Source organism: Lepisosteus oculatus, chromosome 6 (genome assembly GCF_040954835.1).
Source record: "Lepisosteus oculatus isolate fLepOcu1 chromosome 6, fLepOcu1.hap2, whole genome shotgun sequence".
In the NCBI taxonomy this organism is placed as follows: Eukaryota; Metazoa; Chordata; class Actinopteri; order Semionotiformes; family Lepisosteidae; genus Lepisosteus; species Lepisosteus oculatus.
The window spans coordinates 56,519,131-56,542,861 of NC_090701.1; the positions used below are offsets into that span (position 1 = coordinate 56,519,131).

Below are 23,731 nucleotides of genomic sequence, written 5' to 3' on the forward strand. Positions count from 1 at the left end.
TGCATGGTGTTATTTTTCTTTTAAGAAAATATTGGGCCACAACACTATTGAACCATCTGCACAGTAAATGCTGGTAATTTCAAGAGTGGGTATGAGTCATTCTAGTTAACTTCCTTCTATAGGCAACAAAGTGCTAAGTCATTACCTCAGACTCAGAATAGCATCAAAGTTACTTGTACTTCAGTAACACCACCAGAGAACTGGGCCTGGATTTAGAAAAAAAACAGTAAAAATACATTTTTCTAACTTACTCCCATGTTAAGTGAAATGTGGCGAGTTCCACCTGATTCTTTTAGAAGACCCACCAAGACACTCTGAACAGATAATGGATTGCTAAAACTGCAGAACAGGTTTGGTCAGGGTTTCATTTTATTACACTACAGCATGATTATTTGCATTTTCAAGTTTAGATTAACAGCTTTGAAGGATCTGGTCATCTAAACGAAAGAGCTAAAAGCTGTATGTTATGCAACTCTGAACTAGTTAGAATCTTGTGATTTTACCAATTAGATTCCGCCTTTTCTGGATTTAAAACTCAAGGATGGGTCTCTTGAGGAGGGGAGTAATACACCACCCAATTTTAAATAACAGAAAAGCAACAGTGTTTGCATTATGATTTATTTTGGACAGGTAAAGAAAGGCATCACAATTGAACATGATCATAGACCAAAGTGGGGAGAAAAAGGTTGGCCAAAGATATGTACAAAGCGTGAAAATAACCCTTAGGAAAAGCAAAAGAAGGTGCAGTATATCAGTATCAAGTTAAAATACCTGACTTCAAGTACATGTGCTAACCTTTTTCTTTTTATTTACTCCACAAGATGGCCAGCATAATAAAAAATACAATATTGTTCTTGTCATGAGACCAGGACCTCCGGTGGCAAAGAGGTTCTGTACATGGGTACAACAATGTGCTGCACTACTTTAAAAACACTGTAGCACGGAGCCCTTAAGATAATCGTGCTTCATTACCAAGCAACGAGTTCACACCGAAGGTTGTGACAGTACATAGAACAATATTTGCAGCATATGACAACTTTACACAGTATAAAAACCCTAAACTTTAAACATTAAGTTAGACACAGCTTTTTTGCTATGTGGTTCAATAAAGCTTTGTCATACTGGCTTCTGCTACGACAAAAGAAAGGATTGAATAAAAAGAATAGAGGAATGATCTGAGAAACTGAATTCCCTCTATCCGTGAAATGGCTCCAGACATTCAAGTATTTCCTCAATTAAGGAAGACTCTTTTAAGGCTTCTGTGGCAAAACGTCAAGAAAAGATGGTTCTGGTTTGCTTTTTTTTAAAAAAAAAAAGCTGCGGCGCTCGGAGGTTTGCGAGAGGTCCTCCAGGCGTGTTCTCAGTCATTCCGAAGTGGTTCCGCTGCTGTAGTGCCTGCTGCCGCCGGGGACTCAGGAGTGAGGTGATCGCACAGCTCCTTGCTCTGCTGCCCCGAGGGCAGGGAGGGGCCAGTCCATCTCCCCTCGCCCTCTGCGGCCCCGAGGCCTCAGTAGGTGGAAGACGCTGTGCTCATGGCGTCGTCGTTGATGCGCGTGGTGCCAGGGAGCACGCTGGCGAAGTACTTGACATCCTTGTCCAGGTCCATCTGCAGGGCCACCAGCGTCTGCTCCAAGGCCTCCTGGTGAGAGTTGGCGGACTGCACGAAGTATTCTGCAAAAGGGAGGACCGTTCGGGACGTCTCAGTATCAAGACAGTTCAAAACCGCAACAAGTAAGGGGTGCATTGACAGAGACTTTGTCCACTTCTGTGGAAATTTGTCTTTGGCTTCTCCCATAAAAGTCACATAACATCACATGAAACCCCAACAACAGTGATGCATAAATAAATAGGTATTGGGGGGGGGACTACATTTACATCCATTCATTGCAGAGGGGACAGAAGACTTCATGTTTTTATCTGAATGTGGTTCCCTATACTGTCTTCCCGATGAAAGCACTATGAACTGAGAAAGGAGTAGGTGTGTGGAATCGGCCGTGATGTTCCTCGCCATTCTGATCCTGATAAAAATCGCTGAGCTGGGGCTGCCGTTTCCCCAGTTATAAAATTGATGCACGCAAATATTGACCACATATTCATCTGTAAAAAAAAAAAAGGCAACCAACTTTTTTTTTTTAGAAAAGTAAAACAAAAGGTGGTCCCTATTTAGGACAGAGGAAAATCCCAACAAAAATGTGGATCTGAAAAAGAGTTACAGCTGTGAATAACACAAACAGAGGCTCCTGTGCCAGTCGAGCAGCCTTACCCTTCTCCAGCAGCGTCTGCCTGAGGGTTTTGGCCAGGAGCACCCTCACGTTGGGAACGGGGTCCGACACGAGCTGCAGCAGGGGGGGGAGGAGGTATTCGGAGAACTGCTCCATGGAGACGCACTCGTCCTCGATCACCAGCTGCAGGGGAAGGACAGCGTGAAAGTCCTACTGCTGCGAGCAGACGGGAAATTCAGAAACGCAGGACATGCTGCACCTCCGCTTGGGCCCCGTCCACGAACCGCACACTCAACAGACAACCTGCTGGGTCACTAAAACAAAGCTGAGGGTGGCCAACCGCCCGTATTCATGATGGAGCAGGAGGTTCATGTTAACTGAGGGAATGGTTCGTTGAAAGGAAGTGCAGATCTGGAGTTTGCTACTGTATGGTCACTGAGCATCATGCTAGTAGCGATACATCAAACACCTCAAGACACTTAAAAAAAAAAAAAAAAAAAGCAGCTCTTCCAATTGTCAACCCCCTGCAGCAAGGCTGCACACCCAAGAGATGAGTGATACATTTGTAATAAAAGGGATTTCTATAATCTCTGAACTGGCCTCATCACTCTGTTCCCCGAGAGCTGGTGTGTGGGGAGCGTACTGGTGCACTATGGTCGCGCACTGGTGGTGGTGAAGGGGATCCCCATTACCTGTAAAGCACTTTTTGAGTGGAGTGTCCAGAAAAGCACTTAATAAGTGTAAGCAATTATTATCGCAACACTAGAATAGTAAAACAGCAAGTGAACTGCATGATTTTTAGGGACTTATCAAGACTTGCAGTCTGCCGTTTTTGCAAATGCATCCGTAAATAGAGCCAGCCTCTGGCTTAGACAGCAGCTTCACCTCCCGCTCAGCAATCGCACGGCACCAGGACACAATGAGGGATCCGTGCCGGTCCCCGTGCCAACACGTGTGCGGCCGTTGTGTTACCTGGCAGATGAAAGCAAACGCCTGGCGTCCGGACCACTTTGGGGAATGACAGAACTTATCGACAAGCTCCACCATGAAATCAGCTAGCAAGGTCACATCGGAGGACAGCTTTCTGATGATCTCACTCACCTGCGCCAGAAAACAAAATGACCTTAAAACCTCAGGATGAGCAAAATACAGACACTGAAAGTACACAGCTTTCGGTGTGTTTTTTTGCCCACCATGTATATTCAAACATCTAATCTGATGAATCAACTCACCGATCAGTATTTAGCATCCAGAATTAAAAGATTTCACAGTTTAATGATAAATATGAAAACAGGAAGTATTTTCTATACATTCAAACTCAATACAATTGGTGAACTTTTCAAAAAGGTCAACCCCAGAGTCAAAACAAAATTAAACAATTTGTGCCATATTTGGACTGCATAAGAACTTGGTTTCACCATCAAGAAGACCACTGCGTTTCACTCACAAGCTTGTAGGAAATCCACCGGACTGAAGAGACTCTGTCTGTACACAGATTGAACGCTAAAGGTCGCAGGTAGTCATACACATCCTTCCCACCGTAGAGCTCTAACAGGAGAACGAGCTGCCTAGATGTGGGAGATACAAGATCGTCCAGTAAAGAAACTGCATGCAGAAACTGCACAAAAATGGGTCTCAAATAAACTGTCTCAAATCTGAAATGCTTGGCAAAACCAACAAGGGCCATAAGAAAATATTTTTAATGAAGAAGCTAAAATGACAGAAAACCCCCAAAAATGATTGGTAGTGTAGCAATGTTTCTCCATGTGACGACTGATGCTATATTATGAGTATGGGAGTAAAAAAAAAAAAAACTGCCATTCTAATTTTATTGCACAGTTAAATTGCCAAGAAAGCTGCATTTGGAAGGCTTACTCCGCTAGCTCTGCTCGGAAACGCCAGTTTCTGCTGTTGTCTGTGACCAGGAACTCCTGCAGCTGGTAAAGATATTCTCTCCTCTTCTCTTGGTGCAGCAACTGCGGGGAGGGGGAATCGGCACAGAGCACAGCTTTCAGCACACCCTGTTCCTCCAGAGCAGTACACGTGATGCACAGAGGACGAGACGTTTCTGCCAAAAATGACGCCAATCTCTCCTTCAGCAGTTCATCAAAACAGCTTGCAGCAAACGAATACCATCAAACTGAACCAGCAGTACGATCCAGCTTCTACAAAGGATTCAGAAGGCTCGCAAGGCATGATGTTAGACAAGGCTGTGGCTTCAGCTTCCAGAGACATATTGCGCTTCATATTATTTTTCAGAAACCATATTTAAATGCAGTGTTAGTATCCACAGCAGTTGCACGGGTTACTACCATCCCCGTGCTCACGGACTTGTTTTCTAATGTGAAGAATCATCTCTCAACAAGCACCACCACTCAAACACGCAAAACGAAAAAACTTCAGGAGGCGGCAGTGGGGAGATCTCACCTTGAGGAAATCATACAAGTGCTTGAGAACCCCTATTCGGACTTCATCCAGGTCTTTGAGGAAGCTGTTGAAGATGGGCACAAGGTCAGCAGCAGTGAGCTGGTCTCCCAGGATGACCGCCAGTTCATGGATAGAGAAGGCCAGAGTCCTGCGCACCTTCCACTGTGGGACAGAGCTGAGCTCGGTGACAAGGGAAAGACACGAGGCCAGGCGGCGGCGACAGTACGGTCTTAAAGGGGAGAGAGGAGGACTAGCAAGTGATAACAGGGAAGGACTGTGAGAAACCCAGACACATCTAAGTTCTCAAAGTTTAAAAGTAAAAAGGCAACACGGTAACATCCAAGACAAACAAGACCGATGGAAATGGAAAATGGGTTCTGTAGACCCTGCAGTCGAAGGCATGAAACGGCGAACAGCTGCTTCACTAACAAAACAAAGTCATCCAGGTCTTGTTCCCTCCAGCCTGCTAATAAAAAAAAAAACCTCACAGATGAGCTGGAGAGGACGATGCAACTGATGGAATGAGGGGGGAAAAAACAAGGCAGGCCAACCGGCGTGCCGTCGACGTGGAAGAGTCACGAATCGAAAGGTGGAATCGGAGGCGCAGGCAAATTCACCTGCATGTCGGAGGCCAAGGTCTCGTAGGTGTCCCTGAGGCAGTGCCAGTTCTGCCGGCCCAGGGTGAGCGCCACACCGGGCAGGCTGTAAGCGCAGTGCTTGGCGATCTCCGTGTCGACCGTCTGGGCCCGGGAGGGGTCCGTCATCGACAGGTACTGGTCCAGGAGGGCCTGAGGTACAACGTCCTGCAGCAGAAATAAGCAAATCATTTGTAGTTCCTTTCCACTTCCAACTCGGATCCCAGAAACAGAATGCTTTCACATCACTCAGCAACAACAGCAGGACCACTCCCACACCTTCTATACACCCTGGCAGAAAATGACTTTAGCGAACACTGAAAAAACAATTCTGTAGAAGATAAACATATTACATGCTATAATGATTTATAGGCAAAGCTGTGATATTCACACTGTCTGCACTGCTAGTGATAGTGCTAGTGATGGAACTGCTAGTGCAGATATCCGAGTTGGTCGCTTGGAGCTTAACAATATCAACAGGATCTGCATTCAGGCCTCGGCACAAACGCCTGTGTATCTAGGATTCGTATTCAATAGAAGACGAGACAGTTTATGTCCAAAACTGACACTTGCTCAGAAAGCAGCAAGTTGATTAAAAAAAATCAAAGAGCAGGCCAAACCCTTTTATACGACAGCGGACACAGAGAAACGGTGTTAATCCAGTCTGTTCCTGCCGACGCGCTCGGTGCCGGTACCTGCTGTTTGGACTTCCGGTCCTCCTCTGGACTCGTGCTGCTGTCGCTCAGCTCGGAGTCCTCGCCGTGGCTGAGCTGGAGGCTGGCCTCTCTGCTCTGAGCGGGAAAACGTTTCCGCGTTAAAGACCGAAGGCGGAGGCCTGGGAGGTGGTGAAATCAAATGACTGCAGCAGAGCCTCACGCGGGACTGTGCGCTGTCTCGCACGGCAACGCCCCTGGGCTAGATCACGAACAGCCAACCAAACAGCAGCTTGCAAAGTGAAAGTCGGCCATTACTTTTCCAGTCCACTTTAGAGGAGCCTCAACTGGGACTGAGCTGGGACACTGGGCCGGTCTTCTGGGCAGTGCCAGGAGATACCCTCTGCCACCATAGTAGGACACAGCTTTGGACTTTATCGTCCAGAACCAATCGGTCTACTGTCACCACTTCCATCAGCAACCAGATCTTACTTGAATGCCTCACTTCCAAAGGCTCTGTAAATCAAGCATGCTAAGATTCTGAGAGATCAGGAACAAGCTTGGGAAATCACACAGTTTTTGGGGAAAAAAAGATACAAAAAACATTCTGCCATAAAACAATAGCAATGCTGTCCTGCGGATTGTGACTATATGGAATCTGCAAAGTCACGTTGTTGATGCTAAGCTCCCACAGGCATTCAAGAACAATCCCAACGGGATCCTTACAACCCAGATCAGCCTGGGCCAAGGAGCCTACCCCCACCAGCAGAAAAGAGTGCATCTCTGATGTGCAAACATAAAAATGCCTCAATAAGCACCAGGTGACTGAAAACCATCTCTGCGCTCTGCAGCTGTAGAATTGGCGGCATGCAAGTCACCTCAATTTCTGCCGAGTCGCAGATCAAAGGCACAGTGTCGACAGCGAAGGGGTCCTCACTGCCCCCCTCCTCGCTGTGCTCTGTCCGGCTGTCCAGGGGCTCCTGCGCCGTGTCCTCCTGGTGAGAGTCCAGCGCCGAGGCCCTCAGGGCGGCAGTCAGTACGTCCACTTGTGCTGCCGGGAGGAAAAAAACACGGCATCGGCATGCAGCACATCCCACCCTGCTGGTTTAACAAGCTGCTAGCTCTTGTACACACTTGTGGACCCGAACCTCAATAAATCAGTGCAGAGAGGAATTACGTTATAATACTAATTTCTGCTTTACAGGTCATTTTATACAGAAGTCCAGCAGGAAGAGATGACACCGGTTGTGATGAGTCTCGCGAGTTACTCCTGAGGTACGATGACCCTACGCACAAGCGCTGCAAAACAGAACATGCCAAAAAGCAAGCCGCAGGTTCAGAAAACCGGCACGATCTTCAGGCAGGAGCCCCAGCTGCTGGAGTGCGACCGGAAAGAGCAGCTCCCGATGAGGGAAGAGTTTCTTTCCCCAAACAGAAAAATGAAAGACGGCTCTTTCTTAAGAAGGCTCTACTCAGGCAGCACAGGGACCTCATGCAAAGAAAGGGCGTGAAAGGACTGTTAATGTACATGGGTCAAAAACTGAAGCGAAAAGAACAGGTCATTCAGTGCATCTCAGGGTACAATCCAAAACTCAGCAGATCTGTTTTGTAGCTTTCATACATTTCTAACTTCCGGTGCAGAAGTTTGAGAAAATGTACGTTGCACAAGACCTTAAGAAATGAGAAGTCAAAACCTGAAACACTCTAAGGGAGGGAAAATAACCGATAATCCCCATCCACACAAAAATACCCCCTCACCTTCCAACAGAAAATCACAGGTTTCACAGCACACTTACGGAAGAGAAATCTATACCAGAAACTCCAGAGAGTGAGTTTCTAAACTAATGTGTTTTAATATAGATGAAAAAACTAATAGCAAACATACTGTATGGCTTAAAGGCTTTGCAATTTCAGGGATTCACAGGAATTGTCACTTAATTGTGATCAAGTTCCAAATAAGATTAAGATAAATATTGATGGTCTTGCGCAAACTGGTTTCTACATAGTTACTACACAAGAGTAGACTCCCCAGCAAACCACAGACATCTTTTCAAACTTCCAATATTCATTCCCCCTCCCCTAAAAGCTGAAATATGAAATACCCAAATTGGACTTATGTTTCATTGCAGCACAGCATGAACAAGGATGAGAAAGAATGTAGGCTGATAAAGGAGGGAGCAGACCACTTCACTCAAAACATACGCAATTCTCCTGAAATATACGAACGTCCACATAGCCTAACAAATCTCTGTGAGCAGAGCAAGGTCCATGACGAACAGCACGTCCTGGCAAGCCTGTGGACCCATCAGTCTGACCTCTATTCTAAGAGCTGAACTGGACGATCTCCTGTCGGGTGGGGACACCCAAGGAAATAGTCAGTAGGTCCTGTCTAAACCACCTTTTATGGAAATTCATCAAGCACACATATACAATATACAATATAGTCCATTCAGATGTTCATAACCTTTTGAAAAAAACCTCCCCGTTAAAGGTTCATTCTTGATCCAGTGCTTAGATAAAGCGGTCTGATTGTGTTCGTCTTATTTCCTTTACATCGACAGGTAAATCCAGATTTAGTGAGAGGGACAACTAAATAAAGTAAAAAGTAAACATTTTCTAGCATGGCTCTCCAAAAGTGCTTGCTGAATGCCTGTTTCTCCTACCACGTCACAGCGAGAATTGAGAACTAGCCAGGAGAGTCAGCTGGGCACACAGGAAATCCTTTAATTGCATCACAGTGCAGTTTTAAGTAGGACTTCCAATACACTGTTTCATAAGGGAAGTGACTGGGCCTTTCACACAGCCCACTGGCGACGGCCTTAGATTATAGTTGGACTTCTATACTACTCTAACTTTCAAACTCTCGGTATTGACAGTGAATGGGCCTGTTTTTTCCCCCGTGCAGTGCACTAGCCAAAACAACCACTTTTCTGTTGAGGCTGAGGCAGCAATTATCCCTCCAACCCTGGGGTTGTCACCCTTCTCGGATGAACCTGCTGTTGCTCTCACAGCCCCCCACCAGAGTGGTGAAATTCAGAGCCTTGTTCACAGGACACTGCAAAGTTTCGGTGGAAGCCAGTGGATCCTTTTGCGGTCGTGCAGGTGGTGGTTGGCATTTGGGAAGACAAATTATAGGAGTCTCCACTGGGAACAAACCAGCACCACCAGCAGAGTTGAGAACACAAAGCGATCAGAAATGAAGTCATGTACATCACATCCTCGAAACACCGCACCGGGCCTTGGCCACTCCAGATAACCGAGCTCTCGGACTGTGGCCCGGTGCACGACCAACCTCTCCTCCCAGCTGCATTCAAGCTACTTCATGTCTGGGAAAAAAACACTTGAAAAACTATTGTGAAAACTGCATTTTTTCCCCTCACAGCCCAACCGAGATGTTCTCACCCTCCTTTCAACAAGCAGCGGCGAAGTTCCCATCTGGGAAGTACATGGCTTTGCTAGTTAAAACCCGTCTTTTCTGTGCAGCTAAATCTCACGCTGCCAACAGCCTGAGCCAGACGCAAATACAGTCACTCGGGCTACAAAACAAACCTATCCATCCATCAGGCTATCAATCAGTCTCCCAAATACAAAACCTGAAATCGCCAATTACAATATTTATGGTAACTGGAACCAACAGCATCAAACAAAAAGAGTTAACACTTTATTCATCATATTGTCTCCCCGTTACAAAAATTGCTAACTAGTAGGCGCCATTTTGCTTGAACAAGAACACAACTACGATTAATAGTTACAGATTTTTTTCTTAATATAAAAAATATATATAAGCGGCAGACATACCAGCAACTCGTGTGGAATTAATCGTTTGGCTGCTGGCACACTGCGTGGAGCCCGAGTGCTGACTGCCTGCTTGCCATTATCATTCCACACAGCCTCCGCGTGATTAAACGGTATTGACGAACTCCAAAACCAGAAACCTGCAATTATTTAAACTATTCCTTCCCATTCATTTCTGCAATGCGGCCTTGAGGCACACTACAAATCTGAAAGAATTCGGGGGAAAAAAAAACCATCGCCAGCAAACGTACAAACTTGACATGCATTTAAAGAATCTTTCCAATCCACATCCTGTGCTTGAATCTCTGCGGCAGTTTCTCTTCGTGCCAGTTAAGACTTCCGGCGGACAGCTGTTCAGTTAAGAGTAATATTCGTAGCTGAGCCTGGCATGTCCTCGGCCCTCCAAAGACAAGCTTCCTACTGAGACGATGTCTCGGCGTGTCCTGTTGGTGACCACATGTTTTAAACACAATGTGTTGCCCACGAGTTGGGGGGTATCACGGATTTTGAACGGCAGGTTGGACTCCCCGACGCCCAGCCCCAGAACGGCAAGGCTTGGCGGGACCGGCGCGATCGGCAGGGCCGCCCTCTCCCGCGCCCTGGCCCGTACCTTTCACGTCGGGGTCGTCCGTGTGCGGCTCCAGGTTCTCGATCATCTCCTCCAGCTCCCGCCGCCGCGCGGGGGTGAGGGCCGGCGGGGCGGCGGCGGCGGTCCTGCGGGGGTCCCGCCTCCGCTCGGCCGCCGGGCCCCCCCGCGGCGCCGGCTGCAGCTCCAGCTCCAGGTCCAGGAGGGGGATGGGGGTCCGCCAGTAGTGGAATGAGTTGTACAGTTCCTGCTCGGGGATGGCGCTGCCCCGCGGGGCCGGCTCCGCGGCGGGGGGCGCGGCGCTGGCGGCCGGCTCCGCGACACCGGGCGAGAGCGGCTCCGGAGGGGCCTGCGCGGGCGCCGCCTCCTCCTCCTCCGTTTCCGAGGGCTCGCGGCCCTCCTCCGACGGGCAGCCGAGCTTGCCCTCCCCGGCCCCACCAGAGGGGGCGCCCTGGGGGTCCCGGCGCGGCTCCGGCTTGCTCTCCCCGCCCTCCCCGCGGGACAGCCTGTCCGGGGCAGGGTCCGCACCCGCGCTCACGCTCACGCTCGCCGAGGCCTCTTCAAGGCTGCAACACAAACCTGTCTCAGTTCCTCCGAGAGAGAGAGAGCGGTGAAACAAACCCACCCCCCTGCTTTACAATCTCGTTGGTAACGTTTCGGGAACAGCAGGAAAGGATATTATTCAATCGTATCCAAAAAGGATCTGGAAGTATAAAACGAGTTTGAACGGTTTTGTTTCTCCTGCTCATGCCAGGTCAGACTGTTCCTGGTGCAGAGGATCAGAACACCTTGCTGACATGCGTGTGCAGAACACAGGCCTGAGGCATAGGTGGTGTTGTGCTGCTGCACAGCTTTCTCTCTGAACTTGGACTGCACATCAATTCAACTTCAGTTACATGTTCTTTCTGTTGAATCGGTTTTGTATAGAATGGTTATGATTACTATTAAACTCTGTCCCCCACATCTGCAGTTTGTGATTGACCTTAAACAAAAAAAAAACGGTTGTATCCTTCTTGCACATTATATTGTGTATTGGTACTATAGATAGGATTGGTTTTTGCTTCAGCACACGAATCAAGACTAACTTAAGGTACCGTTAAAGCTCTCTAACCTTTATAAGTTCTGTCCTTAAAATTAAAACGGTTAATTATGAAGCCAAAAGGCTGATGACGTATAAAGTCAAATATCACTGTTAAAAAAACTAGGGAGACTGAACTAAAAGCCAGCATATGTAATTATTCAATTAAAAAATGAAGAATCATCAACACCATTATGCATTGTCAGAATTTATCGGGAAACTTATACAGAACAACAGTTACAACAAATGTGTTCTCCCCACTAGCCGGCTTAAATCAAGACATGCCAAGACATTTAACAGGGGGTTTTAAATGACCTTGTTCAAGCAAGGTCAATTAAAAAAGTAAGAGCTGAAGCAGCTAAAGCCTTTCCTACTGTCTCTTTCACACACTCTAAAATGACCGACGACTCGGCGCGGGGCCTGGCTAGCACACCCCCACCCTCTGCTCCACGCACACCCCTGACCTCGGGTCCGTGCTTGCGGAGAGGAAAGAACACAGCAACGTCTTAAAGCAACGGGACTAGGTGTCAAAGCTCTCATGCACTCTCAAACGTGGAAAGATATAAAAAACAGAAAACATCATTAAAAAAGATGTCTTTTTTTTTTTTAGTTGGGAGTGCACTTAAAGCAGACCCCAAGGGTTGCGGGAGTGTGGAACAAACGAACCAGCCGAGGTCATTGAATCCGATACCCTGGTTTCTTCCACACAACAGCTGGATGAGATCCTCACATTCATTGACAACAGCCCCACGGCCTAGGGGCCTGAACGGAACCTCTCTCGTGTTCTTACACCGAGCGGCAAAGCCCTTTCCTCTTGTCCGCCTCCAGCACAGACAACCTATCTCCTCTGCTCTAAGCTAAGAAAAAGCTTTTCTTCTCTTTTTCAAATAAAAAAATACAATATTTGAAAGAATTTAAAAGGCAAGGAAGGCCCTCTGGGAGGACAGAGGAGGGGCCAGACGGGTGGGAAACCTGGCCGACTCCAGACGGGCCGGCCGGGGGACCCGGCGCGGCGAGGCCGAGGGGTACCTGCTCTGCAGCGGCGCGCAGCGGCACCCTTCCTGGGCGCCCTCGTCCTCCTCTTTGAAACACTGTCCAGAGCCGGAGGGACTGGCGAACGTCGAGATGAACTGACCGAGGGACTGAAAGGCAGCCTGCCGCACCTGCAAGGAGAAGTGGGAGCGCGCGTGAGCATCCACCCCCCCCAAAGCCCAGAAGAAGAACCGCACGCAGGAACGAGAGCAGGACCCCGCACTCCTCCCAGCTCGCCAGCACGGAAACACAACCGCTGCCGGCCCTTCCGCTCGGGAACCGGACTTCTTCCGGTCGCACGGGGGACTCCAGGACCAGCCTGGCGCCGCCCACGCAAGGGGCAGCGAACCCCAGCACGCTCACACGCTCCTGGCGGCTCATTTCCACAGGCACCCCGGTGAACTCAAACTGCCACGATGCCTGTTAAACACAGCTTTTGGGAATCCCAGAATTTTGACAGAACGTGCGGCAAATCAAACAAAAACTGGGCCGAGGTCTGCAGACGAAAATCAAGGAGACTACTAGGTTACTCCCCTTCCAATCATGGCAAATCATCTCCACCAGGTGACTATTTTGCAGAAGCAAGTTAATCTTCAGAATCACTTCAAAATGATCTCTATACAAAGCTCACTATACATCAAGAGAGGAAATATTTTCACCAAAGAGCACCTTTTAAACATACTAACATGCTGTTCATTTGCAACCGACAAACATTAAAACAAGCTCATCAACTCAGACTCCTCATTAATGCTTTAGAATAAAGGCACCTTTTGAACAGCCATATGCATTCAGCATTCCAGTAACAAAAAAACAAATATTTCAAAATCAAGTACCATCAATACTTCCAGATATACCCTCTGCTCCTACTAGTGAATATTGAGGACGGGGGACAAAGCCCTACATTTGCTTCCACACAGCTGAAAGCTGCTCTTCTGGGGATCCCTCTCTGTGTGGACTGTGCAAGCGAGCACAGTTCCAAAGCAAGAAACAGTCAGGGGGTGTAAGTCATCCAAATATCATACTCTGCTCCTGGTTTTAAATAAGCCAGTAAATACAATCTAACAAATTAAATTGGTATCTGGAGAGGGCACAAAACAGCAGCCTGGTGCGTGTTCTACTGTGGTCTAATTAGTTAGGCCAAGAGGGTTGAGAGGCAGGGTCTGCACTACACCCAGTCTGGCCAGCTGCTCTTCTTGAAGCTGAAAGAGCGATGTTTCCTCTTGGCTGTGTTGTATTTGCTACATGGGTAGCAATGCTCAGACTGACAGGGGACAAAAGGAGGACCAATTCTGGTTAAAAAGAAGAACAAAAAGAATGCAAGACAGCCCACTTTAACACGGAGAGGTACCCCTTCATTCCCCCTTCTGGGGCAAAGGGGTAGCAAATTATTTCACTACGCACAGTTCCCCCTTGTGATTTTTACCGACTGGAAGCACGGAAAATTAAACATTACTGCAGCCTACGGCACTTGTGATTCACAGGTTTGCAGGTGCTAACTTCCACGCTGCGTCTCGTAAATAGAGGGCAGCCTAAAAAACAAGGCAGCTCCCAAACCAGTAACCAATTCAAGTTCTCCTAGACCACAGCAATATCGCTTAGGCAGGGCGACTGAAACACTATCGATGGATCATCACTCGAGTAAAACTGAGATTAAACAATTACAAGCAGACGAAGCAAGGATCCTGCACAATCCATCACAGCTGATACACTTAATGACCTGGACCATAAATAAACCCATTCGGTGTCCCACTAACTTCTAACCTGTGCACTGAAGAGTTGTAACTAGAGATTCCGGCAGGACCTGAATAGTTCCTTTGCCTAGTTTTGCATTAAACACGTGACCACACCTTTCAGTGTATCTATAATACAATAATGGGTGGGGCAAGAGTTTATATTCTGCCAAGTCCAGCTCATGATTGCGGTTTTGGAGCTTTTTATATTACCGAGCTATGGGAAGTCAAGACTTTAGTAAACAAGCAGCTTTGCAAATCGTCATCTGCATAACAGCCCTTTAAAGATGTTGTGCCGCTTAAGGCTAAAAAAAAGTAGGGTGAAAACTGCTTAAACCACAGTGAACCTGAGAAAGGCCACTGGCATTGCTTTCCGAAAGCGAAAGAAACAGAAGGCTTCTTCTCACCCATCGGGAAGGGTCACTGATGAGGTTGATGAAGAGGGAAGAGAGCTTTGTCCTGCGGACTTCCTGAGACGTGGCAGAGGAAACAGTCATGAAGCACTCGGCACAGGCCTTCCGCACCCCCCAGACGTTATCCGAGCAGAGCTGGAAAAACCTGGGAAGCTGGGCAGGAAGAGCAGAGAGCAAAACAGCACTCAGGCCCGGAGCGAGACACCTTTTCTGTCCCTCTGTCGGGCTCCTTCCCCGGCAGCCGGCGTCCACAGCAGGGCCTGCCCCCGACAGGCTTCGTCTTACCTGGGGGAGGCGAACAGCTCCCCGACTACAGGCAACAGGCAACACGGCACGCTGCCGATGACGATACCACGAACCCCAAACCCCTTCCAGCCTCACAGGGGAAAGAGGGCTTCCTCAATGAGGAAACAGGCCTTGACTCACCACGCTGGCCAGACCAGGAAACATTAAGTAACAGGAAAAAAATACACTGGTGTGCACTCCGAGGGCTTTGTGCAATTTCTTCTTTGTCGTGAGATATGGAAACACTGCGTTGCAGCTTGGCCTTTCGTATGCCGTCTCAAAACTGATTGCCAGGACATGCACACAGGATGAAAGAACAAATAAGCTTCAAGAAAAGCCTCCACTAATCCAGCAAGACCTGCGTGCCTGTACCAGTACCGCCATTTACCCCGTTCTGCGTTCAAAAAAAAAAAATATCGCTTCTTATGCACCTCACTCCTCCACAATGCCAATATGGGTGAATAATATGACCTCTCGAAAAAACACACGATGGCAAAAAAAAAACACGCTCTACGCCACTCTATGTTCTAAAGGTTTTCAGTTTTGAAAAAATCAGCCTTTCACAATATTAAGAAAAAATAATTCGAAAAACTTATGTTACATTATAAACTATATAGAAAAGAATATGTTTTCCTATGCAAGTGTTAGTCTTCGTCTCCACACTAACGCACTCCACTCCTCATCCAGGTGGGGCTGCACACTGGTGGTGGTGGAGGGGAGTCCCCATTACCTTTAAAGCTCTTTGAGTGGAGTGTCCAGAAAAGCGCTATATAAGTGTAAGCAATTATTAATTATTACTATTATTCAGCAGTCAGTCTGAAACCCGCACCTACCAGCAGCTCCTCAGTAGCCTCTCGGCCCACCACGCTGCAGATGTCTCCGAAGTTGGCCGCACAGACCTGGCAAAAACAAAACCAGAAGGCCTCAGAGGCAGTACCCAGCACACCGCATTCAGCGCCGCACTACGGTGAGCGAGGCACGCTCAAAACAACACTGCCCTCACAAAGAGGCAGCCCTTCGCCAGGCTCAGTTCAGCCGAGGAGAGAGCGGACCTGAACTGCAGTCGCCTCGAGCGCCAGGCTCGGACTCCAGGCCCCAGCGGAGCACCGCGCCGTGAACGTTACCGGGGCAGCTCGTGGTGGGGGGGGCTGCACGAAGTCAGCAGGCGTGACCTCATTTCGAAACTCTCACAATTGCACACATTTTGACTATTTCACAAGAACAAGGGTAAAGAACAACAAAACCGGGCAAAATACGACGACGTGACATTCTGACCGTCGGTGGTCTGACTCTCAAGAAGTATGTGACTGAACGGTTTTGAACAGCCGAGAGAGCTTATTCATCACCCAGCATCGGCAAGGCAAAACTCTGAAACCCGCATTTTGATTCTCAGCGCTGGCATCGCCGGCGATTCTCGCTTGGGCTTCGCAGTACAAGAGTGGCAGCGTGGCCTTTATCCTGAAAGGGCCTCGATTCGTTGTTCTGCCACGCGGCTCTCGAGCGGGGTTTAATATATACCGGCACACCGACCTTTCTGACGTGGAACATCCTGCAGTCGCAGCACATCTCGCAGAAGCGCGGCAGGAAGAGCCGCTCGGTGATGTCCTTGCCCACCATCGGCGCCATTTTACAGATGATCTGAGGAAGGAGAAGAGGGGACCGATTCACAAAAGCAGCTGTAGAGGGGGCAGCTTTAGGAAGCCCACTTCAGTTCACATGTAATCGCCACAGATATTCAAGGATGTCTGAAATATCTGAAAAACAGCCGTTTACAACTTGATCAAATGCTTTTGTATACCACACCCTGGCACTATCCTTCCATGTGCTAACCGCTTATCCAATGCAGGGTTGCGGGGTGCAAGGTGGGGTACGCCCCCCCCCCCATCGCAGAGCAGATGCTCTCACACCCTGGGACTAATAAAACACCAATCGTCTCAATTACCTGGGGGGGGGGGTGTCACATGACGGAATCAAGGAAGTCATCTGACGCCTAACCACCGGGTGGAGCCACTCACCGCCATGGCTTCTGTTTTGACATCGTCGTTGCTGTCGGGGGCGGTGAGGTCCACGAGGACCGGGCACACTTTGGTCTCGACGTCGTCCCTCTCGATGAGCTCCTGCTCCAGCAGCACCAGGAGGGCGGCCTGACTGGTCTTCCGAACCTGCAGCGGCAGGGCGGGGGGCACGAGAGGCAGGAGACGTGAGACTACGCTGACGGCGAAACCATCACAGACAATTCACGGGCGAAAGGTACAGGCTTGGTTTCTCAGCTCTGTGCTCTGGATCAGCTTCACATAGGAATTCAAAACAAATCAGCATAAAAAACCGTATGGATGCATCGATACAACAACAGCACCTGTAAAATTCGCCGATTCACGTCGTTTAACAAAGCACCGCGAGGGAGCGCTGTCTTTCATGCAGGTGCACAGAATTGTACCTGCTATTTCCTACTGAAGCAAGAAGCGATGACCTAAATGGGGGTGGAGTTTCCAGTGAGTGAAGAAAACCTTTCAATTTGAATAAATATTAATTCTCCTCCAAATTTGCTCCACCCCCCCACACTTACACACTCAATGTTATAAAGGCTCCATAAGCCATTAAAATCTGGTCTCCTAGGGATGTTTTCAAGCAAATGGGTTCGAATATACAATTTTAATGAGCATAGAGTAGGGCGGATAGGAGTGACTACACTGTACTGGTCATCCTCGTCTGTTAAGCTGCACATCGTCATGTGCCGAATGAGGTGGGATCTCTTACCTGGTTGTTCTGGTCAGCGAGGTATCTCACCACGATAGGCAGCAGGTATTTAGAGAAAGCAAATGGAATGGAAGGCCTGTTTTCTTGGCAGAAGATTGCGATATGAGGAACCTGCTCCATGAGCTCTGCTCGGACAGTGGGCTCTGAAATAAATTTCAACATGCATTTCACACTCAAGAAGTCACAACAAGAAAGAGAGACCGCGTGTGATGAAGAACACATGACACGGATTTATAAAGACGTGTATCAAAATTAAAATTCCACTTCTTTCACAGCAAGCATTTTTCAGCCAACGTGCAGATCGAGAAACATTCCCCATTTATGCACAGAATTCTTGCACGGAGCCAACTCAGAACCTATCATCTGCCTTAAACATTTACATATCTTTCACCCCTGTTGCCAAAAACAACCGCAAAAACACACCAGCGCCGGTGGTATGCACACTGGAAAGACAGCTGGAACATCAGCCAGTTCAAGTCTTTGGGACATATTTCAGCACGAATTCCCACAATCGCACGGTGGGCCAAGAAGCAATGTCATCGAACCACCACCTCCCCAGAATTCATTCCATTACGTCAGGCCAACAAAGAAGCAGAAACACAACTCTGCCAAATTTATATCGCAGCACGGAGAGGAGTGAATTATTTTTACGCGATATTGTTTAAGCTGTTCCACCACCCTGTGATGTTTTATACTCGTGTTTACAACACTGTGTGAGGCCACCACATACCACAGCATTGCCACATCTACAGCTTAACACCCCATATCTTTAGATTGCCAGAGAAGGGCTCTGTGCCTTGCAAAAATGTCACCTTATACGCACCATCCTGGGTCCTAGCATATCAAGATCTAAGTGGAAAATTACAAAAAGCAGGAGCTGGCACACCCATTGAGAACAACGCACAAGGCCTTGAAATGAGTCCTTAACTGAATGAAGGATAAAAAATAACCGCTGAAACTGTGGAACCAAGAAATACGCTTTAGGAGACATCAGCCTGGAGCAGAGCCACGACGGCTTCCAACCCACAGTGAATCATGAGGGTGGATACGAGAGGCTGGGGATGTCGAAAGTCGCGCAAAAAGCAAAAACCCAAACATCTGCATTACGGTACAGAGCGCAAAGACATGACGCAATTCATCTCCGAACTGGACCCTATGAAGAACGCAGTCCTGCAAAGGAAGCATTCGACATTCGCTGTGAGCCTTGTTTCAAGAAGGAAGGTGTATCCGCGTTAGGGACACTTGCCATCTCCAAACCGAACCGCTGCAATTCCAGCGGCTGGCTGCATCAGGCATGGTCTCTACCCTAGAAAATGGAATGAACCTTTTCTTGTCCCCAGCTGTGGCGATGCTCCCGAAACGAAAGGAGATCTTGGAAAAAGGACAAAGAACTCCACACTTCGTGAAGAGACCAGCGATGGCAGCATCGCCACCCCCAGAACGACCGGATTGGGAGAACCAGATGCCGTACAGGCCTCAAGAGCAGGAGTCTCCCATCATGGTCACGGAGGGGTGGCCTGGCCACAGGTCTTCGGCCCTGCTCAATGTGCACCAACCTGCAAGTGCCCAGGGGGGCCACAGGGGGGCGCCGTAATTGTAGAAAGCCAAGAGAGCCTCCGACCAAGGGCTTCACGGCTTGAGGAAACATGATCGCACCTGCCTAGCAACAAGACCCAGGCTCCGGCCCACGACAGTGACACACAACCTGTGCGTACTGCCGGTCCCGCTACTAATCGTGACGTGAGTGTATCCGACTCAAGCAATTGCCATTCGACCAGGTCTCTCGATTGTATCTACGCTTACTGTTCCAGGACGTTTGATTTTAAAATACGGAGATTAAGACACTGGTGTTTGCTTTAGAGTTTTTAAAGAACAAACTACGCACCAGAGCTTTTCAGAAATCACTAATACGTGCAGCCAGCTGGCCAGGAGGATCTGGAGGAGACAGAACTTCTCCGGGCAGCAGGCACCCGCTGTGACAGATCTGAGCCTCCAGAAGGAAAGCCGATCGCGAGCGTCTTTTGACTCAACAGCAGACACGAATAAGCTTTCCTCGCACAACTGCAGCATGTGTAACATGGAAGTAAACTCCCGAGTGATTAATCTAGGGGTGGGGTTCTCCACTGTGTCATGGACCCAAGCTGGAAAAAAAAGAAGCATTTCTGTCTGGCTAGATAATAAAAGCATGCCAGGACACGTTGACACTTTCCACAGTGCACGAAATGCGGAACCGAGTATGTGCACAAGGCAAACTGTACAGTACAAAACTTTTAGTATTGTGGTGTATCTGCTTAACCTCTTGATACTGATTACATCAATATTATCGATACAGCGTCCTTACAAGCACTATAGCTTCAACATACTGTCATTCTCTTTGATCCCTTAAACTATTCAACAAAGACCAATTTCCTTCTCTAAACATAAATAATAAGAAACAACAAGTCAGTCTCCTAGCTGTAGTTGGGGGTCTATCACTACACCAAGTGATTAATAGTTATTTTAAATCTTGAGCTTTACCAGAGGCCTAAGGATCTTTGTCAGGTATATATCTGGCCTGCATTATTTACCATGCAATGGCAACCATATTCAGTTATAAACCTATCTGTGATCTTCATTTTCGTGCAAGCGTGAATATGCAACCAAAACAACTGAAGATAAACAAAGACAGAGAGGCTTCAATACATTTCTGCACTGCAGACCAACGTTTTGCACAGCTGTTGTAAATACAGTGTGAATTGCTTGCTAGAGCAAAGATCAAAAAGTCACTGGGATTCTCAGCAGAAGCTGTTTTAAAACTAGTTCATTTTTAACCCTCATGCATGTCGTGGGCACCACGAGACAACCTAAAATAGAAACGATCTTAACCTTTTGGAACCGTGCAAATAATACGAGCTTGCATCCATGTGGAAGAACTGCACTGCTACAACAGTGGATCCTTTAATCCACTCAAATGTGTCAAACAGCAGGGGGCCCAAAACTGGATTAATTAAGAGGTCTAGTATTTCACTGCCCTTGGCCTTTTAATCAAGTGAACGTTACCTACACTTCAGAATCTTAGCTTGTGAGCAGCACCACACCAGTAAACCAGCAGGATTATAGACACTACTTAACTGCTACAGACCACTGAATCAGGAAACCACACTACTCAAGGGTATTTAGAATTTATTAATTAAGAAAAGGATTAACAACCACTCAATATACAAAAAAGTTTAACCGCCATGAAACTAATCTCACATGTATAGCCCCATTATAAGCAATTCTAAATTAACCACATCATGAGATTAAAATGCAAAGTTGTAAGAATCACAACAAGTGGGCGACACATGGGAGTGAGCCCCAGGACAAGCACAGTAGAGAAGAGAGGACCGAGTGAACCAAGGTGATCTATTACTGCTCGGACTCCCTTTGCCAAGTTGAAGGCGGAGAAGAGTCGGGGCCTACCTGAATCCTCTGCCAGCCGGCTCACTCTCTCCAGCACAGCGATGCAGTCCCGTTCATCCTCGCTGACTGCCTTCAAAGTGTCCAGCAAACTTCGGGCCACCATTTGTCTGGAGAAACCGAAAATGATACATCATACCAACTGGTTCCAGTCGGCCGACAGCTCAGGCCACTACACCAGCACAAGCGCAGCAGCACCACGGTGTCCAGGGGCTTCGGTGGCTCTGTTCTTTCACCCTCTCTCTCTAGCACAGCAGTACGCTGGGATCTCCAGGGGACCTGTCTTGACTTCACGTTGAAACAATACACAGCGAAAATCATACATGCAAAGAATGAAAAGGAGCAAGACTGATTAGATTTGCAAGTTGCAAAGGTGGGAAAAAATATGTAAAAAGCCCAGAGGTTTGCCTGGACATCAGACAACAGGGAATGGACAAGTTTCCAAAACACAATAAATTAAATACGATTCAGCAACAGTCTGAGGGAACAGAATGAGGCAGCACTAATCATATTTTAATTCAAAGTCGCAGGCTAAAAAGAAAAACGTTTTCTGGCCTCTGGCATACCTGTTAAAAATGTTTTCGCTTGCAACGTATTTATCCAGTCTTCCTAAAGGTGTCAGCATCTCATCTTGAGAAACAAAGTCCAGGGCTGAAGGTATAATAATGACATCAGACTCTGAGCTGTAGTCATCCACACCAACTATCAGAAACATTGGAAATACGGGCTTACAATCATAAAGCAGGCAAACATTTATCAGAAAATCAATGATTCTTACATCAGTGAAGCTTGTTTCTTGTATGCATAGAAGCTTTAACTATATACAAAAGAAACTTCAAACAAAACCAAAATACTTCAGAGCCATGATGTTATGCTTATATAAAGTGCCTGGATTAACAAGGAGAAAACTGTTAATGGAAGATTTACTAAAGGAACCCGTTACAGTTGCTGGCAGCAGCAGCACAGTTTTCCAACAACTTTAACTTCCATCGTAACATCCTTTTCAACTGCAACAGTTAAGGTGCAAGTTCTTTAGTAACTGGTGAGGGCGAATCTAGTCTCCATGATACTTCAAAAGACAGAAGCCTGCTCCAGATGTGTTTTTTATTATTCTTTTACCGATGTATCTAAAAGGAGAGTACGTTGCACAACTTACTTTAACTTTCATCAATAGGTAAGTAGATGCTAAACAAAGGAAAACTTTACATCCAATGCACGAAACCTGGCGGTGAAGAGGTTAAATACTTCCATGTATGGATCGAAACAAAACAGCCGTGAGGAGGGGCGTGTTTTGTTTGTGAAGCCTGCTCAGTTCGACAGTACCGATGGACGACGGATTACAACATCCCTGCCAGGGTGCAACACACTCCCCCTTCGCTACCACCACAATTGAACTTCAACCACCAGCACTTCTTCGGGCACCACTGGCGAACCCACACACACACACACAAAAAAAAGAAACTCGTCACACACGAGAAGCCAGCAATTCACTCGTGAAGTGCAACAGCCACTTTTCCCGACCCCGGTGGCAACGTCTCGCTGCTGAACACAAGACGCGAAGCCCGCAGGTCCGACTCTCAGCTGCGAGGGGTTTGCAATCGCCCTGCAAAACACACCGACACGCCGCTGCCCTGCGGTGCGCTGTCCGCCGCCCTTCGGCCCGGCTGCTGGTACCGTCGTGACTTTTGCGATGAAGGAGAGTCCACATGGACCGCCGGCTGCGTCGTCCCTTTTCAGTCTGGGGCTACAGTTTCTCCTCCCCGGCGAGACTCCTCTTCGCCAGAAATCCCTCCTCGCCTTGCAAACACACTTCCAGGGTGGCTGTTTTTCATACGTTTTCTGTCCCCTCCACGTCTCTTTGGGGGGGCGACAAACCCTCGCAGCCGCCGGCTTGAACCCGTGTCCCCCTTCCTTGCTTGCCCGCTCTCTTTCTTCAGGAAACCCAAATAAAATGGGTAACACGCGTCTCCACCCCCCGAAAAAAAACATGCCCCACCGGGGCAGCCCAAAACGAGACGCTCCAAAAACTTTTTTTTTTTTGCTTTGCTTTTGTATTTGTAAAAGAAGGGCTGGTTTCCGGATGCTAACTCCCTAGGCCCCGCAGACCAGCCGGGAGCTCCTCCAACAACACACCACCGTGTATCATCATCATCATCATCACCACCACCGCCGCACTCGGTCGCGGCGAGAAAGTTACGGGGAGAGGAAATTAAAAAAAAAAACAGCACTCTCTTTCTCTCCCTCTCTCTTGCACAACACACACACACACACGGAAACTTACATCCGTCTATCTCCTCCTGCGAATCTCCCTGGAGCAAGGACAAATCTGCGAAAGAGAAGACGAGAGAGAGAGGGAGGTCAGCCGCCGGCCCGGCAGCCCCCTCCGCCCGGCGAGCACGGCTCCAGAAACGGGGCAGCGACGGCAGGAGAGACCGCCGCTGGCGGGACGGCGAGGGTCTAAAAAAGAGGGGGTTTAGGGGGGGCCAGGCTCGAAAGGGGAGCCGGAGCGGTACGTACCCGCCATCTTGTCCTGGTGCTACATTTAAAGTGGCCTCGGTAGCTGAGGCAACAACCGGAGAAGCAGGCGGCGAGGGGAAAGAGGAGAGCGGCGCAGCCCGAGAGAGAGAGATGGGTGGACGGAGGGCTTTCAGCGGCGCGGCGGAAAGCACGGCGCCCTCTG

At 48.2% G+C, this 23,731-nt stretch overlaps 1 protein-coding gene across 3 annotated transcripts; it reads right to left on the minus strand.

The window, feature by feature from the left end:
• Positions 1–351: 351 nt before the first annotated feature.
• Positions 352–23,711, minus strand: ppp4r1 (protein phosphatase 4, regulatory subunit 1). 3 transcript variants are annotated; one of them, XM_069191620.1, is made up of 20 exons: positions 23,569–23,711; positions 23,333–23,377; positions 21,618–21,702; positions 21,055–21,161; positions 17,614–17,756; positions 16,872–17,018; positions 16,387–16,494; positions 15,690–15,755; positions 14,566–14,724; positions 12,426–12,559; positions 10,343–10,884; positions 6,816–6,988; positions 5,980–6,075; positions 5,267–5,452; positions 4,650–4,811; positions 4,098–4,198; positions 3,670–3,790; positions 3,195–3,323; positions 2,264–2,405; positions 352–1,671 (listed from the first exon to the last, which is right to left on the minus strand). In XM_069191620.1, the coding sequence occupies exons 1-20, from the start codon at positions 23,573–23,575 to the stop codon at positions 1,508–1,510; spliced, it is 2,817 nt and encodes a 938-aa protein (XP_069047721.1). In that variant the 5' UTR covers positions 23,576–23,711; the 3' UTR covers positions 352–1,507. The 3 variants fall into 3 exon arrangements, with proteins under 3 accessions (XP_069047721.1, XP_069047720.1, XP_069047719.1); XM_069191619.1 differs by having other exon boundaries at positions 21,618–21,753; XM_069191618.1 differs by lacking the exons at positions 23,333–23,377; positions 23,569–23,711 and adding an exon at positions 22,668–23,254 and having other exon boundaries at positions 21,618–21,753.
• Positions 23,712–23,731: the final 20 nt, after the last annotated feature.